Source organism: Bombyx mori, chromosome 13, assembly GCF_030269925.1.
Source record: "Bombyx mori chromosome 13, ASM3026992v2".
NCBI lineage: Eukaryota > Metazoa > Arthropoda > Insecta > Lepidoptera > Bombycidae > Bombyx > Bombyx mori.
In genome coordinates, this window is record NC_085119.1 from 6661083 (window position 1) to 6687857 (window position 26775).

At 36.7% G+C, this 26775-nt stretch overlaps 2 protein-coding genes and 1 long non-coding RNA gene across 3 annotated transcripts in view; 2 read left to right on the forward strand and 1 right to left on the reverse strand.

The window, feature by feature from the left end:
• On the forward strand, positions 1-20053 carry LOC101738172 (proton-coupled zinc antiporter SLC30A1). Its single transcript, XM_062671771.1, has 8 exons — positions 1-19; positions 8416-8620; positions 9252-9504; positions 12515-12625; positions 15977-16099; positions 17978-18153; positions 18263-18362; positions 18638-20053. The coding sequence occupies exons 2-8, from the start codon at positions 8432-8434 to the stop codon at positions 18763-18765; spliced, it is 1080 nt and encodes a 359-aa protein (XP_062527755.1). The 5' UTR covers positions 1-19; positions 8416-8431; the 3' UTR covers positions 18766-20053.
• LOC134199967 (uncharacterized) lies at positions 29-2957 on the forward strand. Its single transcript, XR_009974671.1, has 3 exons — positions 29-213; positions 1561-1665; positions 2569-2957. It is a non-coding gene; the product is annotated as an uncharacterized LOC134199967 (long non-coding RNA).
• Positions 19709-26775, reverse strand: part of LOC101738853 (spondin-1) — a 15255-nt gene continuing 8188 nt past the window's right edge. Inside the window, exons 11-15 of the mRNA XM_004928023.5 lie at positions 25910-26060; positions 24807-24995; positions 23324-23416; positions 21904-21998; positions 19709-21011 (exon numbers count right to left, since the gene is read on the reverse strand). Coding sequence (XP_004928080.2) covers positions 20862-21011; positions 21904-21998; positions 23324-23416; positions 24807-24995; positions 25910-26060 — 678 coding nt within the window. The 3' untranslated portion in view covers positions 19709-20861. The remainder of the gene's footprint in view (positions 21012-21903; positions 21999-23323; positions 23417-24806; positions 24996-25909; positions 26061-26775) is intronic.

A 26775-nucleotide genomic window follows, 5' to 3' on the forward strand; every position in this document is an offset into this window, starting at 1 on the left:
CATTGCAAAACTTCACAAAGTACGTCTTTCAATTTTAATGTTGTATATAATATGACGAAACAATAAGCCATATTATTGCATAGTGAATAATATAAATTCCACATTGTCTATTGTTCGAAGAGTATGTGCAGATAATCCAAAGTAAATATAATATACATAAAAGCAAATGTGAATGTCACTAGTAAAATCTCCAAATTTTTTTTGGAAAATTACGTAAGTACATACTTGCCAATTCTTGTCATAATAATATTTCACGGTTGTTTTCGTGCTATCCGGATACCTCTTTATTACTTGAGGACGGTATTTAATATACTGAGAATTTTTATTGTTATCAATTCGTCACATAATATTCATAAAAACACATTTTCATCGGAATTTATGGGTGTCAGATGAACGTATTGTTAGCGTTAGTTTTAGGAAAATCTGTCCGCTGACCAACACATCTGCGCGTAGTTGGAATAGCCCTTTAAGGTACCAAGGATTGTTTTTATTGCTTCGGTGGGTGTACAAACTCACAGCCCACCTGGTTTTAGTGGTTACTGAAGCCCATAGTCATCTTAAACGTAAATGCGCCACCCATCCTGAGATATAAGTTCTAAGATCTCAGTATAGTTACAACGGCTGCTTCACTCTTCAAACCGAAACGAATTACTGCTCCACGGCAGAAATAGGCGAGTGGTGGTACCTACCCTTGCGGACTCACAAGAAGTCCTACAACCAGTAAAAATCTGTGTTTAATATTTTTATTGCGAAATAGTCTTAATGTATAGATTCTGTTCTGGTTACGATGTATTAAAACTATTGTGACTAAGTGAAATTCGAAATAAAATCAATCTTTCATACCGAGGATTCATGAGTGTACGTTCTGTTACTTATTTGAATTGACCGTTGCTGTGAAGTTATTACTTAGAGGCAGAAATAAATAGGATGGTTGTACATACTCTTACGGACTTAGAACCTGCCCTACCATTGATAAAATGGTGGGTTAAAAAAATAGAAATTATAAATATGCATTGAACTTCTTTAGCCGACAAATTTCCTTGACAAATGTTCGAAAGTAGGTGATGTCCATTGTATTCACAACCGTTACTTATAATGTAGTCAACTAGACCAAAAATTACAACAAAAACAAAAATGGCCGTAACAAATTTGAAATTTGGAACAAATAATTTATAATAATCGCGGATCTGCTGGAACAGATTTTTCAAAGAAATAAACAGTACGCGTACTATATCCTACTTCATTGTATTGTTATGTTTTTCGGTGTGTATATATACATAAATAAACAAATTGTTGAACATTAGTTTAAAATCTTGATATATTCTGAGAAAGTTATATTGTCTCCATAACATAACAATATATGATGTGCCAAATATATGTATAAGCGAAAACAGTTCTGCATCAAAAGTTTAATAAAAATCGGTCAGAGGTTTTGTGTGTTCTTCGAATGATCAAACAAACGGACAAAAAATCTGTGATTTAGTGTCAGGTTGCCGAAACACCAATATTTTTTTTAAGTCTTTCATGATAAATTTTAAAACATTTGCAATTTTTTTGCAGAATCTTCTTCGCCTTTAAATGATATTTTCTAATCATAATCGCCTTTTATAAAAATATATAATAAAGTCTTTTGGCTGAATAAAACTATTAAATAAAATATGAGAGGTAAGTAAGATGTTAGGTTAATAAACCAAGTAAATAAAGTATTCTTAAAAAAATAACGTTATTTATTAAAGCACAACTTTAACATATATATTTTTAGTTCAACTAATATAAAGTATAATCATAAATACGAAACTAATAATTCTTAGTCATACGACAGAGTTTGAGTTTTATCTTTAGCGCAATCGGAAAAAAGAGAATAGAGGTATTTTGAGTCTGCACTAAACAAAATTAAATAACGGCCCGATGTCCGGCCGTGAACTCATAACGTCTAGCTGAGAATTTACATACATTGGAATCGTACTAATTTCTAAATCTGCACTGTAATAAAACGTACATATTTTTGTGATGAAAAAAAAACTGCTATATAATGAACCGTTTATTTTGAAAGTGGTGTAAGTCCATTTTTGAGAAAAATGAGCTATCACGTAATTCATGCTTAATTTAATGTAAATTTTTATATATATAACTAGTCCGTGTTTAATTTCTCAAAAAAATCCCATGTTTTGTACAACTTAAAATCGGTCGGTAAATGAAATTGCATAATCATCGATTATGAAAGTGGTGTAAGTCCAAATTGACAGAGGTAGGTGGCATAGCCAGACCTCATATGATTTGCCTGTATTTTTAAATCAACAAATATAGTAACCTTTAATTTTCTCGAAACAAAAGAAAATGGACTTACACCACTTTCGAAATAAACGGTCCATATATTTGATTGGTGGTCGACTAAAAATCCACACATCTCGTGTTTCATGCTGTTTAATCAGACACTTACTGATTACACGAAATAACGTGGACCGGCGTTTTATAAATCGAATAATAAATAGATCATGTAAACAACAAATGATCGTATAAATTTTCAAAGTGCAATATTTTTAATTTGCGCTCATCGATATTTTTAAGAGAGTCTTGGTTGTTGTGAGCTCGGACGAGTTCTACCACAAAGAGACATACAGTCGTGCATTCCGACTTGGAGAAGCTAGAACAATTATTATACCAACGTAAATGTAAAGAGGAAAAAAGGTAGACCATCCAGAAGATGGGCGGATGATATTAAAGCCGTAGCAGGAGGTTTATGGACAAGAACTGCCAAAGATAGAGAGGAATGGATAAGGTTGGAGGAGGCCTTTGTCAATAAATGACATACAAACGGGGTTATCCATGCTAAAGAGTTAAGGATAGAGTTAAGACTTTAATATATAAAGTATATAAAAATAAAATTGTTAACAAAAAGAAAGTTAAGATATGTAAATGAAACACTGTATGAATAAAGGCTATTATTATTATTATTATTATTGAATATAATTTACGTTCACGTTGTATCTAAAGGCTGTGATAACTACGTAAGTCCAAGTAGGACAAGCGCTCGTCGGCCCATCTACGTAAATAACAATACTGTCGCTCGAATTAAAAGTTATAGTAACCAGTGTGCTTAGTGCGAGTTTCTTAACGTTCTCGATAGCGTAAAAGTTAACCCAATTTTGTATACAGTTGGAACAGCGCCCCTAGCGGCAAACGTACGCAAACGATCCCATTCCATACAAAAATGAGCTAACTTTTACGCTATCGAGAACGTTAAAAAACTCGCACTAAGCACACAGATCGATATTTGAGGAAGCGCCAATAACCGTTCAAACTCCCTAAACAATGACTTTCCCTCAGCAATTTCGTTCGCTTATCGGGTCCGAGGAGTTCATCGATAACAGAGAGTGCGCACGCGCACCGCCGCTCTGACTGGCATCGTTCACTCACTCAGTATTGCAAACGACGTCGCCGTACCAACCTTACCGACTAAAGACTCCGCAAAATTCGAACGTTCGTAAAAGAAAAACATCAGTTATTTTTCAAGTGATATGTATGTGCCTGAACCGCGACCGCCTTGTGTTTTCAAAACAACAGTGTGTCACATAATTGCAGAGTTTTATTTTAATTCGTGCTGCCAATGAAAAGTATATTATAAAGGTGAGCGCGTATCCCTTTTTTCCCATATATCGATTATGATTTTATAAAATGTGTTAAATTTACAGTGACTTAAAATCGAGGTTATTCGCCGAGTCGTTAAGGCGGTTTCGAATAAAATAAAAATGTCGCGTTATGTGGGCAAATGATTAATATAGTTTTGGGCGCAGATTCACGCGTTCGAAACATGCGTGTTTGTTTATATATTTTAAACTAGTAGCCGCGCCGGTGCGCGACTTCTATATCAGTAGTAGACAACAGTCGCGACACCGTTAGCACGCGTGCTGATCAACCGCCCGAATCCAACGTCTCATATTTATATTTTCTCTGACCTTTCTAATTTCACTCATCTGAATCATAATGAAATCAACTGAACCAGCACATTACTTGTCTTTCTATGCGTGAAGAGATCACGATCGTTTAATTTTATATTTAAACTAGCGGCCCGCTCCGGCTCCGCTCGGATCTTTAACAAAAACTGCAACGATATTTGACGTCGTTTTGCGGCATAACTATAATAATTAGACATATGCTGTCGGAACATTTTTTGTAAATAATAATGTGTTCTACAAAGTCGTAGTACATTTTATTCTATCATCAATAGTTTTTGCAGAGCACGCGATGTAAAGAATAGGTTAGGTAATTTTTTTACACCTTGGGTTACATTATTTAAGTTTTAGTAGGGATCACTATTTTTTTTCAAATAAGATTATAGCCTATGTTACTCGGGAATAGTGTAGCTGCCAAACAGTGAAAGAATTTTTCAAATCGGTTCGGTAGTTTCGGAGCCTGTTCAATACAAAAAAACAAACAAATCTTTCCTCTTTATAATATTAGTATAGAAAAGAAAATATTCCGCTGATAGAGGCGGTAAATGTGGCGATGGAACTATGTAATATCTATAATGTTAATCCTACGATAAAACATTGCGTATCCAAAAGTCTGATATTTTGTAATCTCAAGGGTACTTAACGTCTGCTGGTAATTCACTTCTTTATCAATGTGGTTACTAACTACTGGTTACTAAGACGGATAATAAATGCAGAAACTATGTTCACTGTATTGCACTTTATATCCTAATAGTCTTCGATAATGTTTTATTTGGTCTGCAATTAAATATTTTAGTACATAGTAATAAAACATACTTATTCGAAATATTAAATGCTAACACCGAAATTGCATTAGTTATTAGAAATAAATCGTTTGAACATAAAATATAAAAGTTGGTCCTTGATTCGATTTTGTAATACTCGTATAATGCTCATTTGATAGTTAACTATTCATAAATTTGCGTGAGTAAATAACAAAATTATTAAAAAATAAAAAAAAATATATATATACATACATATATCAATTAAAATTTATTTTAAGGTTTAATCTCGTGTTTGCTATTTTCATTGTATTATTTCCAATTTTTTACGCTTTTATTAGTCACGGATGACAATTTTTTTTCTTTTTATACATTTCATTTTCTTTATTAAATTTCAATATAATTACCTAATCTAGCCTAATGTTAAATTTTTATTCTTTGAATACTAACAATCATTATCTCCGTTATCACCGTTATAGTTCGTATACTAGCTTTTGCCCGCGACTCAGTCCGCGTGGAATAGTTACTTTGGCATAACGCAAAATTTTACCCCCCGCTTCATTTACGTTGAAAGTGAAAATATTTTGAAACATTCTTTAATGGTTCTCCACTTGTATCGGTCTTACCGTGATGTTATATAGCGTATAGCCTTCCACAGCAAATGGGCTATCTAACACTGAAAGAATTTTTCAAATTGGACCAGTAGTTCCTGAGATTAGTGCGTTCAAACAAACAAACAAACAAACAAACTCTACAGCTTTATAATATTAGTATAGATATAATTGTTATAGTCCGTTGCCATCTGCATCCATCGTCACCCAGCGATTTTCACTAGGTCGTCGGTGTATCTGATATGTGGCCGTCTCACACTGCGTTTGCCAGTACGTGGTCTCCACTCGAGGATCTTTATGCCCCAGTACGTAACAATAAATATGGCGAATGCTTTCATCATAGTAGCTTCCCGCGATAAGAGTGAGAACTATAGGTAGTGCGGGGGCAATTGTTTTAGTTTAGTTTAAATTTGACGTTATTTTTATTCGGTATACATAATATATAATCAAGATTGAAAAATTGTCACTAATGTCTACATTAAATCTATCAGTCGATTGAAGTAGTCTAAATCTATCATTCTTAAGGATAAGACGTCCGGTGCATTCGTGTTGAGCGATGCACCGGTGTTCGAATCCCAGGCGGGTACCAATTTTTCTAATGAAATACGTACTCAATAAGTAGTAAAAATCAAACTCGCAAAATCATAATTTGCGTAATTATTGGTGGTAGGAACTCTTGTGAGTGTGTGCGCGGGTAGGTAACCACCACCCTGCCTATTTCTGCCGTGAAGCAGTAACGCGTTTCGGTATGAAGGTTGAGCCAACCGTTGTAGCTATACTTGAGAATTTACAACTTATATCTCAAGGTGGGTGACACATTTACGTTGTAGATGTCTATGGGCTCCAGTAACCACTTAACACCGGGTTGGCTTTGAGCTCGTCTAGCCATCTAAGGAATAAAAAAAAAAGAAACCGAGGACACCCTTCGTATCAAGAACTTAACAGCTAATATAATTTTGAGGAACAAAACTTGATTTGAAAATATTTATGTCCCTTTTTTTGTAGCTCACAACCGACAATAACATTGACAAAATATGTTCCCTTAAAAACAACCTCAATGAAAAAACTTGTTAACAACCTTGTTTGTTACCACGTTGTTATATCATGTGACGAAAAATATCGAAATCAGTCCTCTTAAAACCGAACGACTTGTAGAAAGTAAGTAGAGGTTTGAAGAAAAATACAGTTAATGCCAAAGCCATTAATGCTACTGTCAAATAGAAGAAGACGTGTTCGTTTATTATTTATTAACGGGCCATTTCTTATATATTTTTTAAATGATGGATTACTTGTGGCCTGTAGGCCTTTCCAGTTTCGCCAGGACAGGTGGGCGATTTGTGTGATTGGTCTCCTAGACACGACAACGTTAATACCACTGCCTACTCTGAGACGTAAGATTGAAGTCTCATTTGTATGAGCTTCTGCTAGTACTACCCTAAAAACCGGAAAACCGGATATCATTGTACTCATCCGTGCGGGTTCTCAATATGCAATATCACGAATAAATTTTTAATAATCTATGTAATGAACCACGATCACACATCACTACAGCACCGTGTTCAATTATAGTGCTGTGCTTTACATTCTACTTATGTCAATTCTTTGGACATATGGATCGTCGAATAAGAAGTAAATAGAGCATGAAATTACACGGAAAACCGAAGAAACCGAAACTGTCGTTGAGCAAAACAAAGACATCACGCGAGACGCAGTAACAGACAAAAACATCCAAATTGTAAAACGCAACAGTACAAACAAATTGGTTTTATTGTTCGAATTATACCGGAGATAGGCTATTACGGTTCAAATTGAACGACATCTTGCTCGAACGAAATGTAGCTAACTACTTAGTAGCAGTAGCTGTACAAAAATTTATCTTAAGATCGATTGTACAACGTTTATCATTAACGTAGCCATTAATCTCAGGGATTATCATATCTTATTTGCATACAGGTACATGTGTTTTCATTGACACGGAAAATTTTATGGTCCTCACGAAAATGTAACGTGGATAAATATATTTGACTGACAAATATCTCATTAGTAACGCGATGACCGCTGTATGGATTCCATACATTGAATAAATCATTTCGATATCCCGCTGTGATTCAAGTGAATTATTTTTCGATTATTTATTGACTGACAGTGTCTTAAAATCCAGCGGTAAGAAATGAAATGTTGTTTTATCGATGTATGTTGCGATAATTAACGTAATGTAGTATTTGAAATATATGTTTTTATGCTCTTATTAAATACCCAAATAAATCGAAAATCATTTCAAAAAACTCCGATACCATTGTTCAAAAACGCAGCCTGCACAGAATTAACACAGTATTTTAAATGAAGTATTTTTTTGTTATAATAACTTTCGTTAGAGTTCTTAGTGGTACTTGATGCTCATTAAAATATTAGTTAAAATAGTTCAAGCTACGAACTCTTTTGTATAAACAAAGTGATACTTAATGAGTTTGCTTGTTTCGATATTATTAACAAAAGTTTAACTACTTCAATTAACTTAATGATTCTAATTATAATTAAATGTTAAGTTTTAAGTTAATTTCTTAATTGATAATGCGGTCGCATTAATTTCGATAACAATTGTTCAGATATTACCGTATCTCAAATTTGTATTCTCCGAAATACATCTGACAAATATTAAAATTAAACGGTTAACAGTAAGTAACAAACGATGTCGCTGTATCCATGACACCGTATTAAACGATTTTAAAATATTGTCAGATTACAAAATACTTACCTCAACACTACGTCATTGGTGCAATTTATTAATGCGAACAATGATATTATAGTCTTTATGATCTTTATTAAAATAGAAAAAAGCAAAAGCTCTGACCCGAACTTTTTCGCTTGTGTTTTTCAGTATATATTTTTTGTTTATTACTCAAATACGAGCTGTTGATAACATTAAGTACCAATTTACAAGAAAATATGTTATTAACAAGTCAAAGGAGACAATCTAATACAAAACGCATCGAAATGTTGAGGCGTCGATGCTTTTTGTTAAATTTCATTGTGTGATCGAACACTAGTCAAATTATGAGGTCGCACATAATATTTTATATTATTCAACAGATTTAATTCCATCGGAATGGCAATGAAGGAATGGTTACAATGGCTGCCTCCACCACGATCACTATTAGCCCTCCTGTTGGCTGTCGCCGGCTTCGGCGGAAGATTATTCGCATCACACTTCACAAACTCTCCAACACTACTCGTTGACACGTGCCACTCTCTGTGTAGACTTGTGGGACTCATCACAACGCTTATTTCCTTTAAGGTACATATATATTTTTTTGTCCTTGAAGGCAGAAGAGCATACGGCCTACCTGATGGTGAATGGTTGCCGTCGCCCATGATCTTCAGCAACGTCAGGGGCAGAGCCAAGCCACTGCCTGACGTTAAGTGCTCTCCACAAGCGTCATTTAAAGGAGGATATGTCATAGCGCTCGAGAAACACTGTGGATGGAGCTCATTCCAAAGCCGGTAGGTACGTGGAAAAAAAGTCTCTGGAAACGCACTGTGGATGAACGCAGTAGCTCCAGGTCGTATGGATGAACTATACTCCGGTGGCCAGCGGTGCGGTGGTAAAAATGATAAATAAAAATTTGTAGTTTTTTTTTCCTACCTAAGCTTGCCTTGAGAGCCTTGAGAGGCTATTTTAGCGTAACCTTAACTGTAGGTGAGCTGACGGGGCTCAAACCGGAGTGATGCTAACACTGGCCCTAGCAAGAGCAGTGCTTCGCAAAATCTACCACCGGATCGGAAACACGACCCACTGAGAAGATCCGACGAGAAACTCAGTGTGCTGTGTCTATGGGTTAATTCGCTTAGGACGGTGATCATTTGTAATAGGTAACAAATCTTAATGTGAAATAATTTCTTACCATACACCATGTTTTTGAATGCAGTACGAAAGAGCAGACGAAGGAACCGGTCGCGAAGGTCGCCTGCGGAACACATTCGGATGGGCTCGCATCGAGGTCGTGGGTCGGCTATCTGTCCACGTGCTCTTCGCGTCTTTCGCTCTAGCGCTAGTGGTGAATGCTCTGCAACTTGGCGTGCATTCATCGCACGGGCCACCACCGCGCTACCCCAGAGTCATTGTCGGCAGCGCTGTAATAGGCTTGCTCTTTAACGCAATCAACTACATGCTACTTGCTGGTAAGTTTTTAATCGGTTACATAGTTTTCAATTATTATTATTAAATTCATTTATTTCAGATAATATTAATCCATATTAATGTTAGTAACACTGATTGAAGATGATGATAGATAGTAAGGATGTAGTAACAAAAGAAAAGAACAACATACATACAATTGTAATAGTTGACCATTACGAGCAAATTTTGTGGACCTCTCTCTACAATGATTGAGAAAAGATCCATCTAATCTCGAAAACATCATGGTCAGGACGCTGTTGGAGCGTAATTAATTTAAAAAAAAATTAATCAATTAAAGTAACACTGTATCTTAAAAATATTAAACTATCGACGTAAACTTATATTAATTACCTACATAAGTTCAATTGTGGATGCTACCAATCTACAAAGATATTCAGTAGCTTGATGTTTCACTACGAAAACCTAACCTAGTACTGAAGGTAAAGACAAACATTTGTTATTTTAGATTACTAATAGGAGACACTTCTAAATTTAGTGATTGTACCTACTGGTTTATTTATTTATCAAGCATCAGTTTAAAATAAAATTAAATAAAAATATTAGATAATATTAAATTACAATCAGAAAGAGACTCAATAACACATTGCATACAACTCATTCTCTGTATTTACATGATCGAACATGTATGAATTAAATATTTATAAAATAATACCTGTGACTTAGGTAAATGCTTGTCTTTGATTGCTTGTTAGTTATCGTGCATTATACGGCTAAAGTCAAGGAGCTTGTTATGAAAACATTACGAGTATCTGAGGGCAACTAACGTAATAACTATGATTAGAATCGCTGTAAACAATAGTACGTTTACATTACGCAATAGATGACAGAACACAATAAAATGGAAATTTAATCATATAGGTAGGTAGTATTTTCGCTTCGATTTTCACGTTTCGTGGATATAATTAAAACTACTTTTACAGTTTTATCACGCATTTTTTTATTGTTACTCAAATATTTCCGACTTTTCAAATACTTAACTGTTTCTGTGGTCACGGACGAAATAATATATTATGATAGTAAAAACGCTAGATTAAGTCGTGAATGGTCTTTTAAAAACGAAATCAAAATTTAAAAGATTTCTTAAGATAGTTTATCTTTCTTTAGTACTTATTGTAAAACTGTTTTTTTACTGGTGATATGGACCTCTTGTGAGTTAGGACGGGTAAGTACCACCGCCTTGCCTATTTCTGCCGTGTAGCAATAATGCGTTTCGGTTTGAAGGGTGGGGCAGCCGTTGTAACTATTACAAAGCGATGAACATCTTAGCTAATGGACTTGTCCCATCTTACACGGTGACTATCTGCCCGCTATCGAAAGATAAGGATATGCGAAACGCCCATCTCGACTTCAAGATCTTTAGCCAACACTCAACCCGCAAGTTGTTGATGCGTCCTTGTGCTCTTGAAACGAAGGTTATAAGAACAGAGTATGCTTTTTTGGGATGGAAGTGTTGTTGGAAGCCTTTCCAGCTTCATCAAGTCCGGTAACAGTACGCAATGGCAACAATAACTATTCTTCATCAAGCGGATAGTAACAATTCCAGATAACGATTTCTATCACAACCTTTTACTTTGAGCTAATCCAAAATTTTCCTCAAAACTCGGAAGATTTATAAACTCATTTGATTAAACTTGCTAGTTAAGACCCGAGCTTAATAATTCTACAACTAGCATGAGATGGTTCAAAGTGGTCCGCGAAATTAGTCCACAGAACAACTATTTATGTACGAACACGGTCTAGATTTTTAAGTGGGTCAACTCCTACACGATTTTTCTGTTAACATTTGTAGCGTTACGAATAAAAGAATTGACACGAAAACCAGATCTCATAATCACCGCATTTATTGGGGAAAAAACGTTACCAATATACCCATAGTCGTACAAATTACGAAATATATCTGATCTAAACGGATTTGAGAATTACGTCGACAACGATTACAGATTTGGAATAGGATAGATTTGCTAATTGTATTCGAGAAACGCGGAATGACCATACTGATGCTATGAAATCCTATTACGAAATTGTATTAAACTACTTGGTTATACGAAACCAAGTTTATGTAATACAATTTAAATGTCATATAACATAAATGTCAAAATAAACTGTTTCATCTATACCAAAAAGAGTCATGCGAAGACCAGATGAACTCAGCGGACTTGTTTTATTTTCAATATTATGTCTAAATTTTTTTTAATTGCGACATCAATGTATTTCTAACAACCTTTTATAACCATAATATAATGTATACTTTTATAACCATCATAAAAATGTTCAAATGAAGTTAACATATTGTAGCACAATAATTCTCTGAAACTCGTAGTTTCCTTAAACTGTGGCCTGTTGCTATTATATTTATTAATTGGTGATTCATAAAATCCTGAAAGGACTTAGTGTACGTAGCTTAAAAGCATCAACGGTGTAACGGATCAGAGAAATTTGAATTTAGAAGACAATTAACAAGTTTTTTCAAGTCAATGCATACTTAACACACGACAATTAACCTAACCATGAAGAAATAACTTTCTTTAATAAGTCCTGTAAAAATGATTTAATAAGCGTAATTATTGGAAATTCTAAAGGGGCAACTATCACCATCGGACCCATTTCTGTCACTTGATAATCATATTCAAGGTTTTTATTTATTGCTTTGATGGATGGACGAGTTTACAGCCCACCTGATGTTAAGTGGATACTGGAGCCCATAGACATCAACAACGTAGACGCGGCTTCCTTGAGTCATAAGTTCTATATTCTCAGTTTTATAGTACAACGGCCTCAACCTTCAAACCGAAACGCCGTACTGCTTCGAGGCAGAAGTAGGCAGGGGTGGTGGTACCTACCAGTGCGGGCTTACAACACGCCCTACCACCAACAGCATTCACGTTGTAATCTCTATGGGTTCCAGTAGTCTAGTCCAGTGGTAGCCCGATACCAGGCGGGCCATGAAACTTTGTCCATAATAATGTGATTAATGTACATTTATCATAACAGGTCGTGAACTCAGCTACAGTCGGCGACTGAGCGTCACTGAAGGTGGTGGTGTGGTGTTGAAGACTGGCTCAGGAGAACCAGTTCTGGCACACGCTCCTACTGATATCGCAAGTAAGCAACAACGGAATTCAAGTCGTCGTGGCCTAAAGGATAAGACGTCCGGTGCATTCGTGTTGAGCGATGCACCGGTTTTCGAATCCCGCAGGCGGGTACCAATTTTTCTAATGAAATACGTACTCAACAAATATTCACGATTGACTTCCACGGTGAAGGAATAACATCGTGTAATAAAAATCGAACCCGCAAAATTATAATTTGCTTAATTACTGGTGGTAGGATCTCTTGTGAGTCCGTGCGGGTAGGTACCACCGCCCCGCCTATTTCTGCCGTGAAGCAGTAATGCGTTTCGGTTTGAAGGGTGGGGCAGCCGTTGTAACTATACTGAGATCTTAGAACTTATATCTCAAGGTGGGTGGCGCATTTACGGTTGTAGATGTCTATGGGCTCCAGTAACCACTTAACAACAGGTGGGCTGTGAGCTCGCCCACCCATCTAAGCAAAAAAAAAAAAGCTTGTCACGTAAAACAAAGCGTGCAGTTTCAGTGAACAATTTTATTGACAGTAAATTAACGTGGCGATCAGAAAATAATCAATTATGAACAATTTCATACTTAATATTTGCAACAGCCTTGGGCGGCGTTGCAACCGTATGGTTGATTCTTCAATTGACAGACTTGATTTAAAAATACATATATTGTTTTTTTTGTGTAATATCTATTTTGAAATCAGTGGATAGAATAAATAATTTGGTATATGAGATTTGTATGACTACTACTATAGCCATAGTATTTTCTTGGGTTTTCGCGAGTCATAGAAGTAATTAAAACTAACAGCCTGGCCACGGGACATTCGCCGATGCGAATATTCGCGCGGTGCGAACGGCGAAGCGTCTAGCGACTAAAACAAGCGCATAGAAATGTACCTAACAAGCCACGCGCACCGGCGCCGCGGCGACCGGCGAAGCGACCGGCGAAATGTACCGAGCGAATCGCGCGATGCGGCGGGCGAGCAAAACAAATGCATGAATACGGACGGCGCGAGCCACGGAGTCAGCGGTAGTCGCGGCGAATAGTGCAGTGATTAAATGAGTTTAGTTGTTTTCGCCGCGAAAAATTAACGCCGAAATTTTTATATTTTTTATTTATTTTTTATTTTATATTTTTAAAGTCGTCGTGGCCTAACGGACGTCCGGTGCAATCGTGTTGAGCGATGCACCGGTGTTCGAATATCAGGCGGGTACCAATTTTTGTAATGAAATACGTACTCAACAACACTCAACGTTCACGATTGATTTCCACGGTGAAGGAATAACATCGTGTGATAAAAATGAAATCTTCAAAATAATAATTTGCGTAATTACTGGTGGTAGGACCTCTTGTGAGTCTACACGGGTGGGTACTACCACCCTGCCTATTTCTGCCGTGAAGTAGTAATGCGTTTCGGTTTGAAGGGTGAGGCAGCCATTATAACTATACTTGAGACCTTAGAACTTATATCTCAAGGTGGGTGGCGCATTTACGTTGTGGATGTCTATGGGCTCCAGTAACCACTTAACACAAGGTGGGCTGTGAGCTCGTCCACCCATCTAAGCAATAAAAAAATAAAATAGCTGAAATACTAGCTAGACCAGCTATTTGGAAGTCTAGCCACCCAAAGTATTTCTCGTACTTCTTGTGGAATTCTCCATCTATAGGTATACTCCGATTCTTATTCAAATCATGTACTTCACAATCTTTTCCAAATAATAGGTCCTGAACCAAAAAACTATTAATTTGTAAGCAATATCGAGATAATTTCGATATAGACATTTCGCTGTCGGACTTCCTTACTAGTCGCGGCGGCGAACGTGAGTACCCGTGGCCTGCAAACGGTGCTGCGCGAATGGTCGCCTCGCCCACCGCTTCGCTGTTCGCACCGCCGATCCCCGTGGCCAGGCCGTAATGTTAAGATTTAAGCTCGAAGTCGATTGAAGTCGTCGTGGCCTAAAGGATAAGACGTCCGGTGCATTCGTATGAAGCGATGCACCAGTGTTCGAATCCCGCAGGCGGGTACCAATTTTTCTAATGAAATAGGTACTCAAAAAATATTCACGATTGACTTCCACGGTGAAGGAATAACATCGTGTAATAAAATCAAACCCGCAAAATTATAATTTGCGTAATAACTGGTGGTAGGACCTCTTGGGAGTCCGCACGGGTAGGTACCACCACCCCGCCTATTTCCGCCGTGAAGCAGTAATGCGTTTCGGTTCGAAGGGTGGGGTAGCCGTCGTAACTATACTGAGACCTTAGAACTTATATCTCGAGGTGGATGGCGCATTTACGTTGTAGATATCTATGGGCTCCAGTTACCACTTAACATCAGGTGGGCTGTGAGCTGGTCCATCCATCTAAGCAATAAAAAAAAAATTAAAAAAAACAATAACACCATTACTATGTATCTTAACGCTATGATCGTCGTGTTTTCAAATCTGTCATTTATATCCAATAACGACATCGCGCGGTATTATTAACCCATCAGTCTTAATGAATGAAGGTGATGTTTTATTACGTAGCAAATCTAGGACACGTGTTGCTTTAATTGAACTACGTTATACTCGTAGGTACGATTCCGCTCCGTAGTCATAAATAAATGTGTATCCGCCAAAAGAGTAGATTGTAATTACCTAACGAAAACATATGATTTTTTTTTTGTAAAAAATCGAAATTGGGTTACTTTAGATAAGTAATGGAACACAAACCAGCGATATTTTATTATATTTTTGACTCTATCTGTTACATGTTCCCTATCACATCACTTAACCGATTTTGAAGATATTCGGTATGGAAGTAGTTTCAACCATAGGTTAGAAATACGGGACAGGTTCATCCTACTGCAGAGCACGAATCTCAACCCACGCGATAATAAGTATTGCCTACACTACGGGTAGCTAGCTAATGTAAACTAAACCTATGTAATTATATTATCTAGCAAAGCAGAATGTAATATTAAACAGCTTTGAAAAATTTTGTATTTGAATTTTTATAATTTGTTTTTATTTAAAGTTAACGTAAAGGTATTAGAAAGAAATATATAAAACGCGATATTCACACAGCTAATGTTTGTTTGTTCATCTTCTATAGTTATTGTTTTTGTTCCCAATGATGCAATTTACAATGACAATCGCTTCAAGTTACCATTGTTGATTGGAATTCTAGTGCCATTAATGTGAGCTACGTATCGAGAGTATAGTTTCAACTTGTGCATTTCACATTTAGAGCTTTAGTCAAAGCAAAGCATGGTCGGGATTTACTACTCGAATTACCGAAATAAATAACTAATATTACATACGTATTCGTCTCGGATTCTTTTAAAAAGCATGAATGCGTTTCACATTTTTAAGCATACTTTTTCTAATACAAGGCAGTCTGTTCGTGATAGCGGCTGGTCTCACAGAAGAGTGGGAACACGAGGCCTCTCGTATCGCGGACCCAGCCCTGTCTGCGTGTGCTGCTATCGTTCTCGTAGTATTCAACTATCCATTCAGTAAGTATACTCTACAGGTCAAACACCGACCAAATACTTTATCAACCGAATTAACTTTCAAAAAAGCAGGGGGTTTTCAATTCGACTGTTTTCTTTTATGTGCCCTGACACAAAATATTTTTCTCGGTGAACCGATTTCATTGATACTTTCTTCATCTGCTACTTTGAAAGCGAGTTCTTTTTTTTTTTCACCAAGGCAGTTGGGCGGCAAAAGCTCAGCCAGTAGGGGTGGGATTTGCTAACAGCTACCCGAACGCCTATCTGATACTTCTCATTTAGTCCCATTTAATGTTTATGAATGTCTAACCAGTTATTTTGAGTTATATAGATACTTAATAATGAATGTTTATTTGACTCTGACTACAATGGTGATATTCTGATTTTAATTAATCAGGTTTTCATTTTTGTAAAATATTGTTTAATAAACTGTAATCCAACTGTAATTCAGTATACGACTAAGAACAATATGTTATAAGCAAATATATAATATATTGCACCACTCAAATTGCAAATTTTATTGCAAAGATTTAACGAGTCGAATTCTATTCTCATAAAATTTCATTGCCTCTAATTAAACATTTAACGTTGGCAAATACATAATAACCTTATTTTAGTAAGTTCATACAAATGACTCTACAACGTCACTACGTAAATATTGTCTGCAGTCAATAAACAGTTATTCTCATTGAATCCTCGGTGAGCATTTGCAAATTGTTTGTTAGCTATTTTATGTTTGTGTAAAAAGATAATAATTTTAATTAGGTTATCTTTATGTTGACGACACCGATAAATTCATTCATAGATAAAAGTAAATAAAGTAAGCTACAAGCGAATACATATTGAAAAAATAATCAGTTAAGCCCTATTAAGAAATAATTTGTTTATTATCTAAAAATTATTACAAGCGGCTCTTTAAAACGATAATGATGCTAAATCACTTCGAAATATGTGACTTAAGTCAGTAATTGAATTTTTATTATGTTACCAACTAAAGTATTATAAAATTACACGGGTGGCACAAACAAGTTCCTGAGCGTGTTTTTTCTTCATCTAATTAATTTTAAAATAATAACAAATATAAAAGCGATAAACGCAAATCGCATTTCAATTCAATAAAAATATTATACAAGTGTTCCAATAGTCGTGTGTTTTTGATACGTACGCGGAAAATGCCATTTGCGCTCAAATTCAAGAAACAGCTTTTTTTGGGATAAATATATTCCGGTTGGCCGGGATGCCTTTTCAGCTCTACTAGGGTGGTTCGCAAACTCGAGGGCTCAGCCGCGAGTGGGTTGGTTTGGTAACAACTACTTGAAAACCTCCCACGGAGTCCTAACAGTTCAAGTTCTGTTGCGAATGAATCTACCACTGGATCGGAAACACAACTACCAGAGAAGATCCATTTTCAAACTCAGCAGAGCTCATGACATGGGTTAAGTGTCACGTCGAACTCTTCGACGAGTACTGTTAACTATGCCTTAGATGAAGCAAGCGAACTTTATTTTAACTGTACTTGAGACCTTAGAACTTATATCTCAAGGTGGGTGGCGCATTTATGTTATAGATGTATATGGGCTCCAGTAACCACTTAACACCAGATGGGCTGTGAGCTCGTCCACCCATCTAGGCAATAAAAAAAAAGAACTAGTAGTGTCTAACGGCCCCAAACGGGTGAATCTGTAATGACGAGTCAAGGGTGAGCATGGTTGTTAACTGCTGCATATGCCGGGTCAGGGCTGTGGTCATCCGCCGCTTTCGGAACCATTCTAGAACCATCCCTCCACACCTATAAAAGCATATGGATAACATGTTTATATATTTTTATTCGTTTTACACTATCTTTGGAGTTTTGTATTAAACAACAGTATTGTCTTTCAGTGCGTTCTGCTGGCCTTGTGCTCCTTCAAACCGTGCCCGAAGGTCTAGGAGCATGCGACTTGCGAACCGCCGCGCTCCGCGTCCCAGGAGTTTTCGCTATCCACGAACTGCACGTGTGGCAACTTCACAGGGATAAGGTGGTCGCCACGGCACACGTCATTTATGGAACGCACGAGGTAAACAAGCTACACAACCTTTGATTGCTCAGATCTAAATGAATCTCTGGTGTAAAATCCGCCGCTGACCAGGGTACTGAAAGGTTACATATTTTTTCTCGTTTCATAGGATTATCTCAAGAATTCAGCTCTAGTATGTGATGTTTTCAAACGCCACGGAATCGGGCTGGTCACTCTGCAGCCAGAATTCATGCTCACATCATCACGAGGTAAGCACTGTGCCAGTGAATAATCTAATTTGGTTCGAAAACTTAAAGACATTGTTATACCATTTTAGGCAGCAGTCTGGCCAAACCCTTTTGGTTAATGAGCGATTGTGATCACTAATCATCAAATTTGCAGTAACTCTTATTCGTAGGCAATTTCAAAAATTGATAATAGGCATAAAGTAATCTTTACGCGATGTAGCTGCAATTGAGTTGAATGACACGTTCTGACAAACTGTGGCCTCCGATCGCCTTCTAATATTAGCATTTTCAAACAGGTACGGAAGAAGAAAAGAAGGAATTAATAGCATATGGAAACTTAGGTTGTTCCTGTCCTTGCGTCAAAGAATGCACCGGTCCTCGTTGCTGCGAACCCCCAAACATACCACCTATTATACGAATTTAAAAACCATTTGTAAAATAAGGATCCTCAAAATCTTGCCTTTAAGTAACTAACTAAGTACTAAATAAATTATTTTTAAATAGTTCTTAGAAGAAATTAAAATACTGAGATGCGCTTTTCTAAAAGTGCGTATTTAGGTCATAATTAAATATGTTAAACTTTAACGGGTTGCCAGGAAATGTAATGTAAAGATTTATGAAAATTCTATAACATAGCTCCTTCATATAATAAGTGCTTCCCTCCTCCGCTAATGGATGACTAAATGTACAACCACTGCTCGAAGTAAAAATGTAAAAATTTAAATTGACCTCTCGAATTTCCGACATTACCCATTCACAACTCTTTTTTTTTCTTTTCAATAATATTTTTATTGAGATGTATGTAATCTATGTCTGTTGTTTTGATTTAAATATATACGTCTGACATTTCACATTCATAATGGCGCGAAAACGGGCTTTTTTTGCTACTTACAATAATGATCGCAATTTGTAGCCCACGCCCGTTAGGTACCAATTTGCACAAATCGTACTGCATCACAATCACAAACCAAAGAAATTCGTCCGAGTATCGCTGTTAAAGGTGAAATTTCTATTTTGCTGCGGTAAATAAAGAACTGCCCACAGTGAAAGTGAAATGAATAAAAACATAGTACGTGATACCACAATGCTACAGCGACTCATTTTCCATTGTTGTAATAAAATCACCTAGCAACAATACCATGTAATGTACAACAAAGACAACGCCATATTTTTCCTTGACAAGAATTTGTATGATATAGAACTCCGTTTGTCATTAATTTAAACAACATTTTATTATGTAGGTAGGTTATTTGTTGGAAATACGTCATAATTTGCTCAATATATTGCATTAATTTACAGTTAATTGTTTTGAATTAATTTTTTATTCGTGTTTTTTTAGCAAAGATTAACAAGAATAAACAACCAGGATCATTTACGTATTATTTAATTTGAATCACGTGTAGAAAGATACACTAAGTCACTATTTATATTGTAAAATTTTTAAATTATTCCTATGTTTATAAATCAACAGGGTGCAACAACACTATATAATAGTTGAGATTCTTATTGAATCAAAATGGTTATTTGATATTCTTCAAACAGACGCGCTGTACAAATTGTGACTGTGATGTTTCTTTACAGTATTATTTAAGGAAATTATTTTTTAGTTTTCGTTTTTAAAAACTTATTATTTAAGTAATAGGTAAATAACATATATGTGTACAAAGTTAAGTTGAAATTACCCAACGTGAAAATAAATAATCTTAATCTCTTATGATTTTTCATTCGTAAAATATCTATTAAATTTGTAGGAAAACCTTATCAGTGACGAAATATTCCCGACAGTACATCAAACACTGATTGGTAAAATGGCGTCGATATGTTGACATTTTCAATCACTCGTTTAAAATACAAAATAAACAAATAGATAACAGGTCGGGAGTATTATAATTTTATTTATACATTATGAAATAGAAACAGGAATTCATTTGAATATGCAAATGATAATTCGATTAAAAGATAACGTAGCCATGTACTTGACACAGATAACGAAATACCTTGACCTCTTAGAGTTATTTTTGAATCGTTTAGTGATGAACTAGAGTCGGTTAGACTAAGAGCGGCCATGCTTATTTATTTTGTAGGCAGCGGCTTGGCTCTGCCCCTGGCATTGCTGAAGTCCATGGGCGACGGTAACCACTCACCATCAGGTGGGCCGTATGCTCGTCTGCATAAATGGGCAATAAAAAAAAAAAAAAAAATTATTGTTAGGTGAATGATCTCACGGCCCTTCTGATGTGAAATGGTCACTGGAGTCACGTTGAGGTATTAAATCGAATTCTTAGTTGTCAATAATTAGATTATTAGGTGTATCTATGTAATTTATTAATAACTAAAATTATTATAACACTAATATGAGATCCTTGGAATTGACATAATAACGTTAAATAGTCTTAAATCACAATATCTCTGAACTTGTCTGTAGGTATAAGATACTATTTCTATAAAATTTTGAAGTTCTAATTATAAAAGATTACTTTTAGGGATTAATAATTAAGGAGGGTCTACAAAGTGTTTTATTCATAAGTTAAACATAGTCCTTAGAGTGTTATCTTTGTCGATAGTCGAGTCTGTTGTGGGAGCCAGAATAGCGTTCCTACACTGGACTGGCCTGCAGGAACGACTCTTCACAAGCCTTCGACATGAAGTCCCCAGACCTGAGTCTTTACTCTGTAATAACACAACAAAGTTTAGTTCCTATGCCGGAAAAAGTATTAAATTTAAATGATTTACGCTGCTGAAAACCATATATGTATACATATATTTTTATTGGTCTAAGCGGGCAGTCGGTCTTACCGCCTATCAGATCTTCAGTAGTTATTGGAGCCCAAAAACATCAGCATTTATATGGTGTCACTCACCCTGAGACATGAGGACGATCTATTATGTGCTTTATATCTCAAGCGTTTTGTATAACGACTGTCAATTCCTCGAGCAATTAGATTAAATAGCTTATAAATTATGCGATACCAAATTATATGGTACGAAGTAATTCACTCATCGTGAAAATTCTACTTGGAACTACTTGTACTTGTACTACTACTTGTACTTGGTACTAGGCTTTTTACTGGTGGTAGGACCTCTTGTGAGTCAGCGCGGGTAGGTACCACCACCCTGCCTATTTCTGCCGTGAAGCAGTAATGCGTTTCGGTTTGAAGGGTGGGGCAGCCGTTGTAACTATACTTGAGACCTTAGAACTTATATCTCAAGGTGTAGATGTCTATGAGCTCCAGTAACCACTCTTAACACCAGGTGGGCTGTGAGCTCGTCCACCGATCTAAGCAATAAAAAAAAACTAGGCATGTAAGCATGTAAGACATGAATAGACGCTTATGACATGAGTAGGTAAAGATTATAAAAACGTTCACCATAATCTATATTTAGAAAAACAAAAAAAAAGTTAATATACGAATACTAACGGCGTAGGTATCTACAAAAACATCTTTGCTATTTACGTTAAAACATTTTACGATAGACTATTGCAAAAAGCTATTAAAAAGTTATCTTCAGTCGTTTCGAAAGCGATCGCTATATTTTAGCTGAAAAAAAAAGTGGAACTCACCAATACTAATCTGTAGTTAAGTCTGACAGCGTAATTACAGTCGCCGACACAGTTACTCCATCCAAGCCACGGACCAGTTGCACACTTCATTGAATCTGGAGAGCATTGCATTAAAGACTAATCGTAATTTTACTTTAGGACTATGTTGCATGAACGATCCTGTTTTTGGAGTGTTTTAAAATCCCATTATCAGCTGTCGTTTACCTCTCAAAGAAAGTTCACCTATGTAATATCAAACTGCTGCATTCATCGGCAGTGTATTATTACAACGATATTTTTTTCTTCGGATATTCGTGAAAGGAAGATAATCACATAAGATTAGGTAGGCTTTTTTTCGACAGTAATAAAAATACAAATCTAGAAAAAAACAAAACAATTATGTACCATATAATCCTCTGTTTAGCAAGACCAATTTGTGCTGTCTCGCTGGTAACTTTTAACTGGTACTTTTTTATTAACATTTTTACTAACTACTTAGTAATCTATTTTTTTATTAATTACTTTTTTATTTATCCATTAACCAATCTCGAGTGTGAGTTCAAAGTACGGTGATTAGCGCGGTGGCGATAGCGGTGACGAGAGCGGAATATATGAAACCGCCTTTTGGGTCATTTTTTTTAATACTACTAAAGCAGATAGGCCTGAGAGGCTGTCAGCGTAACCTTAACAAGTAGGTGAACTCATGGGGCTCAAACCTGACGAATTTGTGTTCAAAGTGCACAGACTAATAAGACGCCTGACGCGACAGACGTGTCCATTTTAGATTATAACCGCGCGTCGCGGGCACAGTACGGGCCCAGGAAACGAGATATTACGTATAATCTTTCGCATTGAGCCACCTATTACGCGATTGGTGAGTCGTCGAACTCACGTAGCTATTCAATTAATTTCACATGTATAATGACGGTAAACATTTACGAGTTTATAGATACAATCCAATTTAAATCACACCATCACAGTACTAAAATTGACATAACTTTTGTCGATTGATACTTTTTGTCACGATCCTCAGCGATGAGGAAACGAATAAAATTCATTTGTGGTTTGGAATTAGAAAAAATCTTTACAAGTGAACCCGGATAATAGAAACGAATGAATGAATGAATGGCTCAACTGTTACAAACCGACGTAGGTACATACATCTATACTAATATATAAATCTACAGTGGTATTTACGGATGTTCCGTTATAACTACTGAACCATGCATCCGATTGATTTGAAACTTGGTATCCATGTAGAAAATACATGTACTTAATGGATAGGCTAATATTTATATGAGTGCTGAACTCCCTACACCAGTTGCGGGGGCGTTAATGATGAGAATCTTTGTGGGAGTGAGAAATAATAATGGTCATTTTAAATGCCCAGCGAAGCGGACGGCCACAGCTAGTAGGTATAATCTAATAAAATTGAACTTACCGCGCACCGTTGGCTTGTCATTCAACATGACCTCGTTGTCATCAGATGAAGGGGTCGCCTTCATTTTTTTAATTCTCGTTTCGCTCACAGATTCTGTGCAAAAAATTAACAAAAGAATCTATACAACCGTAACGTGCACAAAAGGTCGCTAAAGTGCTCGTAAAATGTGAGTGTACATTAAAACGCGCTTTGTGCACTAATGTGTGCATTTCATTCAAGATAACTTCTTAACAATCTAAACTAAAGACTCTTTGTCGTCCGAGTGGAAGATTACGGTCCATTTGATCGTAAGGTCACCGTAAGGTCACCATAATTCCTGAACTATCAACGACATAACCGAGTTTTTTTATTACATTAAACATGCACACGAGCTCACAGCTAATGGCCGCCTGAGGTTAAGTTATTACTGGAGCCCATGGACACCATGTATATATCCCGCCCCTCATCTTGATAACTCTCACTACGGGTATAACCTAAGATAAGATTAAACCGACCAAATTTACGTAATGACGTATACGTTGATTTAATTTGAAACTTCTAATGGTCACAACACGAAAGCAGTTAATGAATGTTACCAATTAATTTGTATCGTCATATCGACAATTCAGATTGACAACGTGTGCTGATACAAAAAAATAAGTAATTGACAATCATAACAGTAGTTCCCATATCAGTAGCTAGAGGATGTGTGAAAGTAGCCCCGGCGATTGACAAATTAAAGAGCGGACGGTTAGCTTTTTTTTTCCTACCTATGCTGATAGCCTTGAAAATCTATTTCAGCTTCGCCCTAACGTTTGTAGGTGAGCTCACGGGGCTCAAACCGGAGAGTTGCTAACACTGACCCTAGCAAGGGCAGTGCTTCGCAGAATCAACCACCGGATCGGAAACGCGACCCACTGAGAAGATCCGGCGAGCGGACGGTTAGCGTGGTATGGACATGTGAGGCGTAGAGAGGATATGCTTGTGACTAAGAGATGTATGGAAATGGTAGTGCAAGGTAGAGGGGGAAGAGGTCAACCGAAGAAGACATGGATTGAGTGTATTAATGGCGATATGAGAGAGAGATGAGTGAGTATTAAGCTGACGGCTGATAGAAGAGAATGGAAGAGAAAAATTAGCTGTGCCGACCCCACCTAGTAGGATAAGGTGAAGAAAAAGAAGAATCAGTAGTTTTATTTTTTATTTATTTTATTGCTTAGATGGGTGGACGAGCTCACAGCCCACCTGGTGTTAATTGATTACTAAGCCCATGGACATCTACAACGTAAATGCCGCCACCCACCTCGAGATATAAGTTCTAAGGTCTCAGTATAGTTACAACGGCTGCCCCACCCTTCAACCCGAAACGCATTACTGCTTCACGGCAGAAATAAGCTGGGCAGTGCTGCCGACCCGTGCGGACTCACAAGAGTTCCTACCATCAGTAGATAGTCTTATAGCTAATGAGTCTATTTGAAATATGAAGTAGGTATTTCATACAAACCCGATTTCTTTCCTACCGAGGTGTTCTTGTGACATACGCTCAAACACTCATCTCTGTCACGGAAATTATTGTCGTTCCCTCCGCAGCCGGAGTATCCGAACGGTTCACAGGACTTGCGGGGCCAGTCAAAGAACCAACGCTCCTGATACCTGCGACAATGGCCGACCGACATCGGTAGCTTGCAGATTTCTGAAAACCACTTATAATAATTATAGGATCATTTCTTTACTACACTACAACAAACACTTAAGAGTCGTCATGTTTATTAATGTGAATAAATAATGTTTAGAAAATGAAGACTTTGTGGCCTAAAAGATAAGACGTCTGGTGCATTCGTATCTAACGATGCAACGAGGTTCGAATCCCGCAGGCGGGTACTAATTTTCCTAATGAATTACGTACTTAAGAAATGTTTTCGATTGACTTCCATGGTGAAGGAATAACATCTTGTAATAAAAATCAAACCCGGTCTGAAATGTAGGGCAGCCGTTGTAAGTATACTGAGACTTTAGAACTCATATCTCAAGGTGGGTGGCGGCATGTACGTTGCAGATGTCCATCGGCTCCGGTAACCACTGAACACCAGGTGGGCTGTAAGCTCGTTCACCTATCTATGCAATAAAAAAACCAAAAAAACCACGCGTATAAGACTTTCATTATATTTAAGGCTTCAAAAAACTTTTAAAATACATCGGAATACGGCTGTGACCACTTCTAAGATGTTTAGTACATTTTAAGTGTTGCAAACGTCTATTATTATTACAATATTACATTGTCCATTAATCAAAGTTGTCTCGTAATCAGATATTATTTTTTAAACACGTCCATCACTCCGTAAGCATTACTCACTACTTCGTTGTACGCTAATGTAGGTTCTACTTTGTAAAGTCTGCGTCACAAGAGACCATTGACTTCGCGTATCGCTTGATTTTAGATTGTATTACATTGCGTGCTATGCAAAAATCATAAAAACAATAATAAAAATAAATTATTATGACTTAACTAAATTCATTTAAGATGATGATACCGTTTAAATTGTACTCAACCCTTTAAATAATAAAATAAAAAGCTTTATCATTAACAAAAACATTTTGTTAAATTACTTGAAGAGTCATTAAAATTGATGCAGCTTCTGTCTTCTCCGTCGCAAAAGGCCTCTTGTTGAGTCAAAGTGAACTGGCATCGTTCCAGATGTTCCTCTACGAGATTTTCAATTTCTGGGTCCTCTGAGGTTACGTTTTCTGTAGCAACTTCCTAGAACAAAACTCGACTAGAAGATAACAATAAGATATAAAAATAAATCAATTAACTTTTCGATGTTACTTTTTACTACTAAGGCTCTTCGGCAGGGACGTCTTAAACTAGGATGGGGCCCTTGGGCACACAAGAATTTGAGGCCCTTTTGGAAAGTAAAAACAGCGAATTATAATAACATTTTTTTACTGAGTATGAGACCATTTATTATAGGTAATCAAATACAGTATGATATAATATGTCATTAATGATATTAGAATACTGCTGGTTTTTTGGTTACGATTTCGATAACGGTTTCTTTCGGGATTTCTGTTGAGCAAAATCTTCTATTATAGGCATAGTATATGCCTTATAAATACCTTCTGACTACTGATTTGTGAAAAACGTGTTATGTGCCCGACAAAAATGTTCTGAGAATAAACGTGTGAGAGAAATTGTCGGCCTTTCGGGGCCCTCTGAGAAAGGGGGCCCTGGGCACGGGCCCCATGTACCCTTATGGTAAAGACGGTATTGCTCTTCGGTCCACCTGACAGCTAATAGTCATCGCGGGTTACGAAGGTCACTGACCAACATTTTGTATCATTAATTTGTAGTTTATGCGTTACTTTTTACTGGTGGTAGGACCTCTTGTGAGTCCGCATAGGTACCACCACCCCGCCTATTTCTGTCGTGAAGCAGTAATGCGTTTCGGTTTGAAGGGTGAGGCAGCCGTTGT